This window comes from Lithobates pipiens, unplaced genomic scaffold (assembly GCF_037356315.1).
Source record: "Lithobates pipiens isolate NorthernLeopardFrog02 unplaced genomic scaffold, aLitPip1_a1.2 Scaffold_22, whole genome shotgun sequence".
Taxonomy (NCBI): domain Eukaryota; kingdom Metazoa; phylum Chordata; class Amphibia; order Anura; family Ranidae; genus Lithobates; species Lithobates pipiens.
In genome coordinates, this window is record NW_027507784.1 from 257151472 (window position 1) to 257164294 (window position 12823).

The following is a 12823-nucleotide window of genomic DNA, read 5'->3' on the forward strand; positions in this document are numbered from 1 at the left end:
TAACAAATACACGCAACACACGCATAATGACATGTGCGCTTGCAGCGCGTTTCCTGTGTGCTTTGTAGCTTGTTCCAGAAATGCCAATTATGAATGGTTACAGTTGCCCAATGCAGGAAAATTGCTGCATCTTATTTTAAGCCTCCAACTGTCTGTGTACGGGTGAGCCCTTACCACAATGATATCAATGGGCCCCTTGCCTGGATATAGCTAGTCACCAGGCCCACATGAATAGATATCTATACAATGTCTGTATGGAGGATGTACAATACGGGAGGCGCACAGTCCACACACACAAAATCAGCACGGCGTATTGGTGTACTAAGGCCAGCTGTGAGTGTACGTTTCCATCCGGGGATTCTAGTTGAATACAGTGCCTGGCTGCGCTCGTGTCCCCAGCACGTTCTTTCACCACGTTCCCCGCCTCTCCCTGAGCCGGGCCGCGGAAGTGTGGTGGCAGACGTGGCGGTGCGCGGTTCGCGCTGGTGGCGGGCCCGGGGTGTGAGGAGGAGACGTTGTGTCCTGCCTCCCGCAGGCTCGGGCCGCCCCTCGGCTCTATAAGCGGAATGCAGAGGCCGGGGCGGCTGCACGTTAAGCGGCTACTGAACCTGATGGGCCGGAGGCCTGAGCTGCTGTGCGGGGCTATAGCGCTGAGCTGCGCTCTCATCGTGGCGCTCAGGTTCACCTGCAGGTAACACCGGCCACCTCCTATATATACACACTGACAGCTGGGGGGACTCTGCCTGAAGTAACACCGGCCCCCTCCTATATATACACTGACAGCTGGGGGACTCTACCTGAGGTAACACTGGCCTCCTCATATATATATATATATATATATATATACATCTCACCTCTTCTATATACAACGTGCTAGCTGGGGGACTCTACCTGAGGTAACACCGGCCTCCTCCTATATATGTATACACATACATCCCACCTCTTAAATATATACAATGTGCTAGCTGGGGGACTATACCTGAGGTAACACCGGCCTCCTCCTATATATACATCCCACCTCTTCCATATATACAATGTGCTAGCTGGGGGACTCTACCTGAGGTAACACCGACCCCTCCTATATATACACTGACAGCTGGGGGACTATACGTGAGGTAACACCGGCCTCCTCCTATATATACATCCCACCTCTTCCATATATACAATGTGCTAGCTGTGGGACTCTACCTGAGGGAACACCGGCCTCCTATATATACATCCCACCTCCTCTATATATACACTGCACTGACAGCTGGGGGACTATACCTGAGGTAACACCGACCACCTCCAAAATATATACATCCCACCTCTTCCATATATACAATGTGCTAACTGGGGGACTGTACCTGAGGTAACACCGGCCACTTCCTATATACAGTTTGCTAGCTGGGGGACTCTACCTGAGGTAACACCGGCCACCTATATATACACCCCCACCTCTTTCATATATACACTGACAGCTGGGCGACTATACCTGAGGTAACACCAGCCCCCTCCTATTATATACATTCCATCACTTTTATATACAATGTGCTAGCTGGGGGACTCTACCTGAGAGAACACAGGCCCCTCCTATATATACATCCCACCTCCTCTATATATATATATATATATACACACACACTGACAGCTGGGGGACTATACCTGAGGTAACACCGACTACCTCCAATATATACATCTCACCTCTTCTATATACAATTTGCTAGCTGGAGGACTGTACCTGATGTAACACCGGTCACCTCTTCTATATATATATATAGATAGATAGAGATGCGTGTGTGTATATATATATATATATATATATATGAATATGATAGCTCTATCATGTATGTGTTAAGGTTGCCACCTCATCCCTTTAAACCCAAACACACATGAATTACACAGGTTCCGTGGCTGATTAGGTGGTAATTACCGTATATACTCGAGTATAAGCCGAGATTTTCAGCCTCTTTTTTGAGGCTGAAAGTGCCCCCCTCGGCTTATACTCGAGTCATCGCTGTCTGCCCGCTCGATCAGCGTGTCGAGCAGACAGACAGCGGCCATTCTATAATTCAAAAGCCGCGCCTCCGGCTCCGCCTTCGCCTGTGATAGGCGGAACACTGAATTTCCCAGCAGCCTGTGTTCCGCCTATCACGGACATCGTATCATCCTCGTACTACGGACGAGGATGATACGATGTCCGTGATAGGCGGAACACAGGCTGCTGGGAAATTCAGTGTTCCGCCTATCACAGGCGAAGGCGGAGGCGCGGCTTTTGAATTTTACAATGGCCGCCGAGGCGCCGACGAAGAGGGCACGGGACGGAGGCAAGGCAAGGCACGGCACGGCACGGGACGGGACGGAGGCAAGGCAAGGCACGACACGGGACGGAGGCAAGGAGGCAAGGCACGGGACGGAGGCTCGGGACAAAGGCTCGGGACACAGGTAGGCTGGACACACACACACACACACACACACACACACACACACACACACACACACACACACGGATGGAGACACACACACACACACAGGGATGGATGGATACACACACACACAGGGATGGATGGATGGATGGAGACACACACACACAGGGATGGATGGATGGAGACACACACACACAGGGATGGATGGATGGATGGATGGAGACACACACACACACACACAGGGATGGATGGATGGATGGACACACACACACACAGGGATGGATGGACGGACACACAGGGATGGACGGACACACAGGGATGGACGGACACACACACAGGGATGGACAGGCATGTCTCACCCTCGGCTTATACACGAGTCAATAAGTTTGCCAGTTTTTTTGGGGGTAAATTGGGGGCCTCGGCTTATATTCGGGTCGGCCTATACTCGAGTATATACGGTAAGCTCACATGGTGCCTTATCTGTATTAAAGTGGTTGTATACCCACAGGAAAAAAAATACCTGTAAGGCAGCGCATACTAGCTCATTATGAAATACTCACCTTAGAAGGGAGCTGACATATTGCCCTAGGTGTGTCTTCTGGGTTTGTGGCTCCGGCGCAGTGAGTGGCCGGAGCCACGATGGCGATGAGTTTTCTTCTCGGCAAGGTCTGGCAGCGCCTGCCGGACCTTCAGCTGGGCATTAACAGCACGTTCGCTGCTGATGTCAGTATCTGCATGCAAAGTGAATATCTCCTAAACCGTATGGGTTTGGGAGATATTAGTTTTACCTAGTGGTAAGTCTTATTATAGCCTTACTTGTAGGTGAAAAATAAAAATTAAGGTATACAACAGCTTTAAATTAGCTTCAGAACCTGTGTAATTCATATGTGTTCGGGTTTAAAGGGATGAGGTGGCAATGTTCTATATACGCTGCTGGCGGTGGGGGGATTCTACCTGATGTAACCCAGGCCACTAATATATATATATATTTATTAATATTGTGTGTGTACATCCCACCTCTTCCATATACATTGTGCTGGCTGGGGAACTCTACCTGAGGTAACACTGGCCACCTCCAAAATAAAAAATATATACAGTATCTCAAGAATGAGTACACCCCTCACATTTCTGTAAAAAATGTATTATATCTTTTCATGTGACAACACTGAAGAAATTACACTTTGCTAAAATGTAAAATAGTGAGTGTACAGCTTGTATAACAGTGTAAATTTGCTGTCCCTTCAAAATTACTCCACACACAGCCATTAAAGCAGAGTTTTGGCACCTTTTGGGGGGGAGACGGGGCAGGTATCCTGTTCCCACTTCCAGGAGCCACAGCCATGGCTATTGACGTCACCGCTCGGCTCCCTCCTCCTCCCCCTGTCGCCGGGCCAGTAGGAGACAGGAGCGGAGCCTCACACATACGCAGTGGGGTTCCTGGTGTAAAGCCGTAAGGCTACACTGCCGGGTTCCATTACCCGCAGTGGCGATGGCATGCACCCGACAGCTGATGGTATGGTATGAATGATGTAGCCAGTTATCACCACTCTTTAGAAGGGTTTTCATGGGGGGGGGGGAATGGGAGGAGTGAGTGACTGTTTCTTCCTCCTATTTCCTACTCTCCCTGTCCCTCTCTCTTATACGATCTGTTTCTCACTTTAATTGTTAAAATACAGTAATCTCAATTCAACCCCCCTCATGATCTTAATTCGGCATTTTCACAATTCATGTAACAAGTGCAGAGCTGTTCTCTGCTCAGAGCTGCCAAAAAAAAAGGGCAGCCAGCAAAGTTTATCACAATATTGCTCAGTGCTGATATAACAGGAAACATTATATAATTTGGTTCTTTTAGATCAAAGGGATGAACTTCGGTCTGTAAATGAGAACAGTTTAACCACTTAAAGGATAAGGCTTTTTTCTGACACTTGTTGCTTACAAGTTAAAATCAGCATTTTCTTTTTCATACATTATGGGACACAGAGTCAGGCTAATATTCATTACCTGCTGGGTTATACTTCATTAGGTGAATGGACACTGGTAGCCCAATGGTCTTTAGACAGGAAGTGGTCCCCTATATAACCCCTCCCATTCAGGAAGTACTTTTTCTTTTAACCAGTGTCTGCAAGGTGGCCGGTTTGTTTGAGCTCTCTGAGCTCCAGGTCTCTAGTCCCACAAACTGTTCCAAAAATGAATCAAGGGATTGACCGGTCTGATCCATTTGACACAGGCTTTTGTGCTTAGATAAATGGTACCTGAGCCTTGCAAAGAAGACTCCAGATCCTGCAAGTTTTTGCCTGTAATGTGGCCTCCGTGGCCTGGACCCTGCGAAGTGGAAATCCTGGACACTACAGCGCTAAGACATTTCCTGCAGGGTACTGTACAAGTCCAAGGAAGTGGACCCTAAACATGAAAGGGTACCCAGTCCTTGAAGGTCCAAGTGACAGCAACCCACTGTGAAGGGTAAAGATTTGATCCTTAGTTCCTAAGTGGCCCTGCTCCTGGACTGTTAAGTGAAACCCCTTTATTTTATTATTGTGGGGTGTCCCAGTGATTGTAACAATCAGTCAAGCTAGCTAAAGGCTGGACACCTGTGTGCGGTGACCATACGGGAGAATTCTGGGCTAGCTGTGGGTGTTTGCAAAGTGTACCTTTTTTTTTTTTTTTTCTTGTGTCTGGCTGTTTTTTACCTGTATGATTGCGCACTACAGTGCACCATTTAGCCTTGGTTCGCCATGGTGCACGTGCGTTCGCAAGAGCTCTGCTGGGCTCAGCAGTTTGTTTGGCGACCATGGCGCATGCAAATTTGCCACACATGCGCCTTAGCCTTTATCTGGGAGCACAAATATTTCCGTTGTACGCAAATATGGTCACGCCCACTTGCCGGGACCACGCACGTGCGTGCGCATGCATAGAACGTTCCGGCACACACCCAGCTTATTTAAGCTGTGTATGCCAAGCATGTGGTGCTTCCAGAAGACAGCTGTGGGACACAGAGCAGGCTCTGAGCAAACACTTGCAGTGTTTCATTTCATTTCTCCATAACCCGGGTCACATGAGTCAAAAGGTGTTGCTTGGCAAGCTAAAGGTGCTTAGCAGGATTGTTGCATAAGGGCTTGGTGAGCCCTATTAAATGGTCTCCCTTTTGAGGTGTTTTACCTACATCCAAGTACTCTTTGTTTGCGGCATTGAATGCCTTCCTAAAAGAGGAGTGGGACTAATACCACAGGGAAGGGCACACCTACGTCATCAGTAGTTCCTGATGAACCTAGTCATATCCCTAGTGTTGTATCCCCTGAAAGACCAGAGGCTCCTGGGCAATCTGAGCCGCTGCGCTTATCTGGTACAGTCAACGCTGCTGCTTCACCCTTTATCACTAAGGATGAACTGTCCTAAGCCCTAGCCGGGTTAGAGCTCAGGATTGCCGACATGCTTGCCTCCAATCCCACAGGATGGCAGGAAGTGTGACAGATCCCCCTCCCCAGAGTCTCCTTGTCTGGAGCAGGAATGGGTTGAGGATGGGGAAGAGCTTAAAGATCAGGATTCGGTGGAGTGCCCGGTAGATGAGTCTGCTTCTGAGCAATCTGGACAAGAAGATATCCACTCAATGTCTGCCTCTCAGTCGCAGAGGTTTTTCATCCTGACTCTGACAGAAATGGTTCATTCTGCCTTTAAGTTGCCTCTTGCAGAGGTGACTGAGCCCCCTTGGCCTTTTTTGGGATCTCTGAGAGCTTTTCAGGTCGCACAGACTTTCCCGCTAAACCCCCTGTTGGAACAGGCGGTGTATGCTGATTGGGAACATCCTGACAGGACTTTTTTGCATCCTAAAAGGTTTTCCCTTTTATGCCATGGATGAAATGTTCGTAAAAATAAAAAAATGGAGCATGCCAGCCATAGATGCAGTAGTCTTAACCACTTGACATCCGTGCTATGGCTGAATGACGGCCACGGTGCGGATCTGAATTCCTGGGAGGCCGTCATATAACCCCTGTGCACGCTCCCTGTGTGCTGTGACTCGGGTGATCACTGATCCGAGTAAGGGACCAGTCCCGGCCCCTTACCATGTGATCATCTGTCAGCCAATGACAGCGGATCACATGATCAAAACAAAAGCTCTGTGATTTTTTTTATTTTGATTTTTTTTCTCCTCATCCTGACAGTGGAGGAGAAAAAAAGCCAATCACTGGCTCATCTTAAAGGGACATCGGTACCGAAAAGGAAGAGGCAATTATGCCTAATTTATGCCATCTGACAGTGCCCACAAGTGCCGCCTATCAATGCCCACCAGTGGTGCCAATCAGTACCACCTAGAAGTGCTGCCCATCATTGCCACCCATCAGTGCCCATCACTACCACCTATCGGTGCCCATCAGCAGTGCCGCCTCATCAGCGTACATCAATGATGGACAAAAATTACCCGTTTTAAAATTTTATAACAAAATTAAAAAAAAAAAAAAGTTTTCCTAAAAAAAATAAAAATAAATGTAAAAACACAGAATTTTAACAAAATATAAAAATCGCACAGGTGATCAAATACCACCAAAAGAAAGCTCTATTTGGGGGAAAAAATAACAATTTAATTTGGGTACAGTGTTGTATGACCGCGCAATTGTCATTCAAAATGCATCAACCCTGAAAGCTGAAAATTGGTCTGGATGGGAGGGGGGTTTAAGTGCCCAGTAAGCAAGTGGTTAAACAAGAACTTAACTTGTCCTGTAGATAACACACAGGGCTTGAAAGACCCTGTTGACAAGAAATGTGAGTTATTATTAAAGACTTCCTTTTCTTTGGCCAGTGCAGCCTTTCAGCCAGCTATTGCAGCAACTGGTATTTGCCAGTCCATAAAAGACCACGTTAAATGGCCGGATAGGCATAACCAGGAAGATGATCTGCCTCAAAGACAGATAGTCCTTGAGTGCTAAAGGATTCAATACAGCAGGTTTCTCGTCTGGCTCTCTTGTCTGTACATATGCGCAGTTTAATGGCTTAAGAACTGATCAGCCATGTTTCCTTGTAAAAAGTTATTGGCAGGTTTCCTGTTTTATGGGGAGCGTTTTATTTGGTGATTACGTGGACAAATATATCCAAAAGATTTCCGAAAGGAAGAGTTCTGTGCTTCCTGTGAAGAAAAGCACCAAACGTCCCTCGTTTAAAAACCCAGGGACAGCTTCCTCAAATGTCTGTGTCAGGGCCAGGGGCAAGCCACAAGGCTAGGGCCAAAAAAAGCCCTGGGTCCACAATTCTAAACCCAGCACCAAGCCCTCCTTTTGAGGGGATGCTCCCACTCCAGGGGGTTGGGGGGGGGGGCTACTGCACTTTGCGGACATTTGGAAAACAACAATTCAGGACAAGTTGGTCACCTCAATTATATCTTGCGGGAGTTACGGGGGTGCCCCCTCAGAGGTTTCTAAGATCCAGCATTCCCTTGGATCCTCCAAAAAGAAACTTATTGCTTCAGACACTACATCATCTAGTGCATCAAGGAGTGATTGTAGAGGTTCCAGTATCTGAAAATGAGCACAGGGTTTTACTCAAACCTGTTTATGGTTCAGAAACCAAGCTGGGACACAAGGCCCATTTTGGACCTAAGGTCCCTGAACAAGTATATATTGATACAAGCCTTTCGGATGGAGTCTGTCCACTCAGTAGTAACCTCACACTCCAGAGGGCAGACTTTTTAACCTCCATTGATATAAAGGACATGTACTACACGTACCTATCTTTCAGCCTCATCAGAGGTTCCTACATTTTGCAGTAGAGGAACGTCATTTTCAGTTTGTGGCTCAACCCTTTGGGCTCCCCAGGGTTTCACAAAGGTCCTAGCACCAGTACTGGGTCTTTTAAGGGCCCAAGGTATCCTGGTGCTTGGGTATCTGGACGACCTGCTCAGAGATCATTCAGTGCAGGCTCTAGACCAGAGAATAATATACACAGTGAAGTATTTGAAAAGCTTAGACTGGATAATACCGAAAAGTCAGCCTTGAGACCAGCTCAAAGTTTAAAATATTTTGGTCTGATTCTAAACACGGTCCAAGCAAGAGTATTCAGGGCACAGATCCTTACGGGTGGCATGAAGGATCGGGTGCGTCAGATAAGGGGCACCAGACAACCCTCCATTTGGCTCTGTATGAGTTTTCTATGGAGGATGGCATCCTCCTTCAAGGCAGTGCCCTATGCCCAGTTCCATTCCAGCCCTTTACAACAAGAAATCTCGTTGGCTTGGAACAGAGGAAGGAAAGCCCTGGATTATCCAATGTGCTCCTCAGGCATGGTTAAGCCTAAACTGGTGGTTGCAGGATCAGAACCTGCGAAAGGGAAAATCCTTTCTCCCGGTAACTTGGAGAGTACTGACTACAGATGCCAGTCTCTCAGGCTGGGGGGCGACCCTAGACGGGTTCACAGCCCAGGGGAAATGTTCAGGGACAGAGGAGACCCTGCCCATCGATGTCCTACAATTACGGGCAGTACTTCTGACCCTATGATCCTGGACGGTGGAGCTTCAGGACTGCCCCATCAGGGTTCAGTTCGACAATGCCACGGCAGTGGCCTATATAAACCACCAATGCAGTACCAGGAGTTGTTCAGCTCTGAAGGAGGTCAACTACATACTAGCCTGGGCAGAGGGACATGTGCCAATAATATCAGCACTCCATATCCCGGGAGTAGAGAATTGGAAGGCAGATTATTTCAGCCGCCAGCAGATCTGCCTGAAATTTACAGTCTCTAAACTTGACGGCATGGCTATTGAAGCCAGGGTGTAAAAAGACCGTGGCATCTGGGGACCAGTGATGTCTACTCTAGTGAATACTAGAAAAGCAATCCCTAGGAAGATTTATCATAAGGTCTGGAAGACTTGTATTGCTTGGTGTTAAGGCAGAAAATGATATCCTTGGAAATATGTGATTGGGAGAATTCTCTTTTCTACAGTCAGCTGTGGAAATCAAATGGGCTTTGAGTACAATCAGAGGTCAAGTTTTGGGCCTATCAGTATTCTTCCAAAGGCCTTTAGTCTCCCATTCACTGATCCAAACCTTTATGCAAGGGGCAACTCGCTTACTTCCCCCCATTAGATCACCTATGTGTCCTTGGTGCTGTCTGTGTTACAAAAACAACCATTTGAACCTATTAAGGAAATTTCATTATACTTGCTGTCACGCAAGCTAGCCTTCCTGATGGCTATCACCTCGGCTAGAAGGATGTCGGAGTTGGGGGCCCTTTTTCTCTCAGCCTCGTCTGGCGGAAGAGAGACTACTGCATTCTTTGGACGTTGTCTGGGCAGTCGAGGGTTTATCTGTCTAGATCTGAGGAGATCTGAGGATCAGACTTTTTTTGGGTTTGGTTTTGTTTTAGCAAAAAGACCAAAGAAGGGGCAGGCAGCTTCCATTGCCAATTGGGTCCGTCAATTGGTCATTTAGGCCTATGGTGGTCTGAAACGTAAAGCTCCTCCCTTTTAGGGTGAGAGCTTTTTCTACCAGGGGTGTAGGAACCTCCTGGGCTTTTTACCATCAGGTATCTGTGGCTCAAATTTGTAAGGCTGCTACCTGGTCTTCAGTGCATATGTTCACAAAATTTTATCAAGTGGATGTTCGAGCAGCCGAGGATTCGGCTTTCAGCTGCAGTGTACTGCGGGCTGCCGTATAAGTTCTGATGGCTATTGTTTGGCAGGGTGTCTCCCTTCCTCAAGGCTATTGCTCTGGGACATCCCAGCAGGTAATGATAGCCTGACTCTGTTTCCCATGATGTATGAAAAAGAAAATGGGATTTTTATGTCATACTTACCTGTAAAATCCTTTTCTTTGAGTACATCATGGGACACAGAGATCCCGCCCCTCTTTTTTTTTTTTTTTTTGAGGATTTAGTGTTGGCTACAAAACGAAAGTACTTCCTGTATAGGAGGGGGTTATATTGAGGATCACTTCCTGTCTGAAGACCTTTGGTCTACCGGTGTCCATTCACCTAATGATGTAGTATGACCCACTGGGGAGCTACAGTTCATTGAGGGAACCATGAATGCCAGCATGTACTATGACATACTGAAGCAGAGCATGATCCCCTCCCTATGGAGACTGGGCTGCAGGGCAATATTCCAACATAACAACCCCATACACACCTCCAAGGTGACCACTGAAGGTGGAGGAGCTCAAGGTCTCTAACATCCACCAGCTCCGTGATTTTGTCACAGAGGAGTGGAAGAGGCCTCCAATGGCAACCTTTGAAGCTCTGGTGAACTCAAAAAAGGGTTAAGGCAGTGCTGGAAAATAATGGTGACCACACAAAATATTGACACTTTAAGCCCAATTTGGAAATTTTTCACTTGGGGGTGTACTCACTTTTGTTGCCAGCAGTTTAGACATGCATGTTGAGTTATTTTGAGGGGACAGCAAACTTACACGGTTATACAAGCTGTACACTCACTACTTTACATTGTAGCAAAGTGTCATTTCTTTAGTGTTGTCACATGAAAATATTTACAAAAATGTGAGGGGTGTACTCATGTTTGTGATATACAGAGAGTATATATGTGTGTGTGTATATGTATATGTGTATATATATGTGTGTGTGTGTGTGTGTGTGTGTGTATATATATATATATATATATATATATATATATATATATATATATATATATATATATATACACACACGTACTCACATGAGTATATTTTTATCTGCTTGTAACACGCACTTTTTCACCCCTGAAAATGGGGAGCAAATCAAGGGTACATTGACAAATAAAATTTGTCAATTTTTCCTACAAAGTAAGCTTTCTTTTGATGGCATTTGATCACCTTTTGCGGCTTTTATTTTTGTGCTCTAAGCAAAGGCCGACAATTAAAAAAAAAAAAGAAGAGACATATATATATATCTGTATAAATTTGCTATAAAACATACCCAATAATGACACTAATGCAGTGTTCATTACTAAAAATAGTCACTGTACTAATGACGGTGGCTGTGAAAGGGTTATGTATAATTCTTCACAGAAAGGCTGTAACAGTATATCTGTTAAAGGGTGGCCCTTAAGTGATTATAAACCCTTACATATACCCAGTGACATGGCAGCAGGTGTTACACGGGGAAATCCTCCTACAGAAGTTGTTTCGTCCCCGTCTAACTATTTCTGTGGTTTTCTCTTCTCTACATCAATTCAAAGCCCAGATTTTATAAAGCTTGTCTGAGCCTTCAGAAAAAAGGGGGCAGAGAGCTGAACCTACACTCTGCAAAGATCAGCGAGGAGGCTGATTGAAGGGAAGGGGGAGACGAGGGAGTGCCGATAATGGATGAGCCATAGGAATCCTAGAATCCTATGGGTGACATCGCTACTCCCAGGCCTTGGGAGCGTTCTCACCCTTTTCCCTGCTGCCAGTGCTGGCTGACATGGGAGATCATATAATTGGATCATGTGACTGAAAATAGGTAAGTATATAGAAATTTCTTACATCAGTTAGGAGGGGGAGGGAGTGTTTTAAGATTAGGTTTATCTCAAATTTTTTTAGGCCCCATTCACACTTCTGCGACTTGGGACTGAAAAGTCGCATGACAAGTCAACCCCATGATTTCCAATGAGTGCCAATCCTATCTGTGCAACTTCAAGTTGCACAGACTTCAAAGTAGTCCCTGTACTACTTTGGTCCGACTTTGAAGCGAGTTGAGGTCCTTAGACCTCAACTTTACACAGGCATTCCCTGAAATTGCGGTAAAATTGCGTGACTTTCAAGTAACGGCAGTGTGAAAGGGGCCTAAGTAAAAGTTTGTTCATTCATTTACACCTGATTCATTCATCTACAAAAGCTGATTTTGTTTTTGTTCCACGAATATTTCTAAAATATACCCTTGTACTGAAAACTTTGGGAACACTTGAACATCGGTGCAAGTGCTGGATTATTTTGGCGCACAGAATCAGACAAAATTAGGAGGTGTCACATATATCCCTTTTTGTTTCTTTAACAGTTGTCACGTTTCACTTGTAAAGTGATTCAGTATTGCTGGTGCAACACCACATAGAACTTGGCAGTAAGTGCAATGGTTGATTTGGCGTGTGGAAAATGTAATATTGACACTGGAAGAATTACGTGTTTCTTTGTTTATCCCTCCTTGTAGTTAATTTAACACATTTTCCATGATTGTGCAATATGTTGCTAATATTAACAAAACTGCTTTCAGTTCAATAAATGTATTTTTTGCAAAGATCAGTTAAATTGCCCCAAAACATTATGAATTCTTTTTTTATTACCAATCTTTCAGTTATATGTGAAATGGGGATTCACAATTTTTAGTTTTTGGATGCAGTGTTGAGCAGTTGTATGCTTAATGGTGGCCATACACTGTGCAATGAAAGTGAATGATTGGTGTCTAAAACAGTTGAATTGGTCATTTATCAAGCAAAACAAACGTGGCATGGCCAAACAATATACAAAAGA

General features: G+C 45.8%; 1 protein-coding gene across 1 annotated transcript in view; it reads left to right on the top strand.

Moving 5' to 3' along the window:
- Positions 1–421: 421 nt before the first annotated feature.
- TXNDC11 (thioredoxin domain containing 11) overlaps positions 422–12823 on the top strand; it is a 148408-nt gene continuing 136006 nt past the window's right edge. Inside the window, exon 1 of the mRNA XM_077448976.1 lies at positions 422–691. Coding sequence (XP_077305102.1) covers positions 567–691 — 125 coding nt within the window. The 5' untranslated portion in view covers positions 422–566. The remainder of the gene's footprint in view (positions 692–12823) is intronic.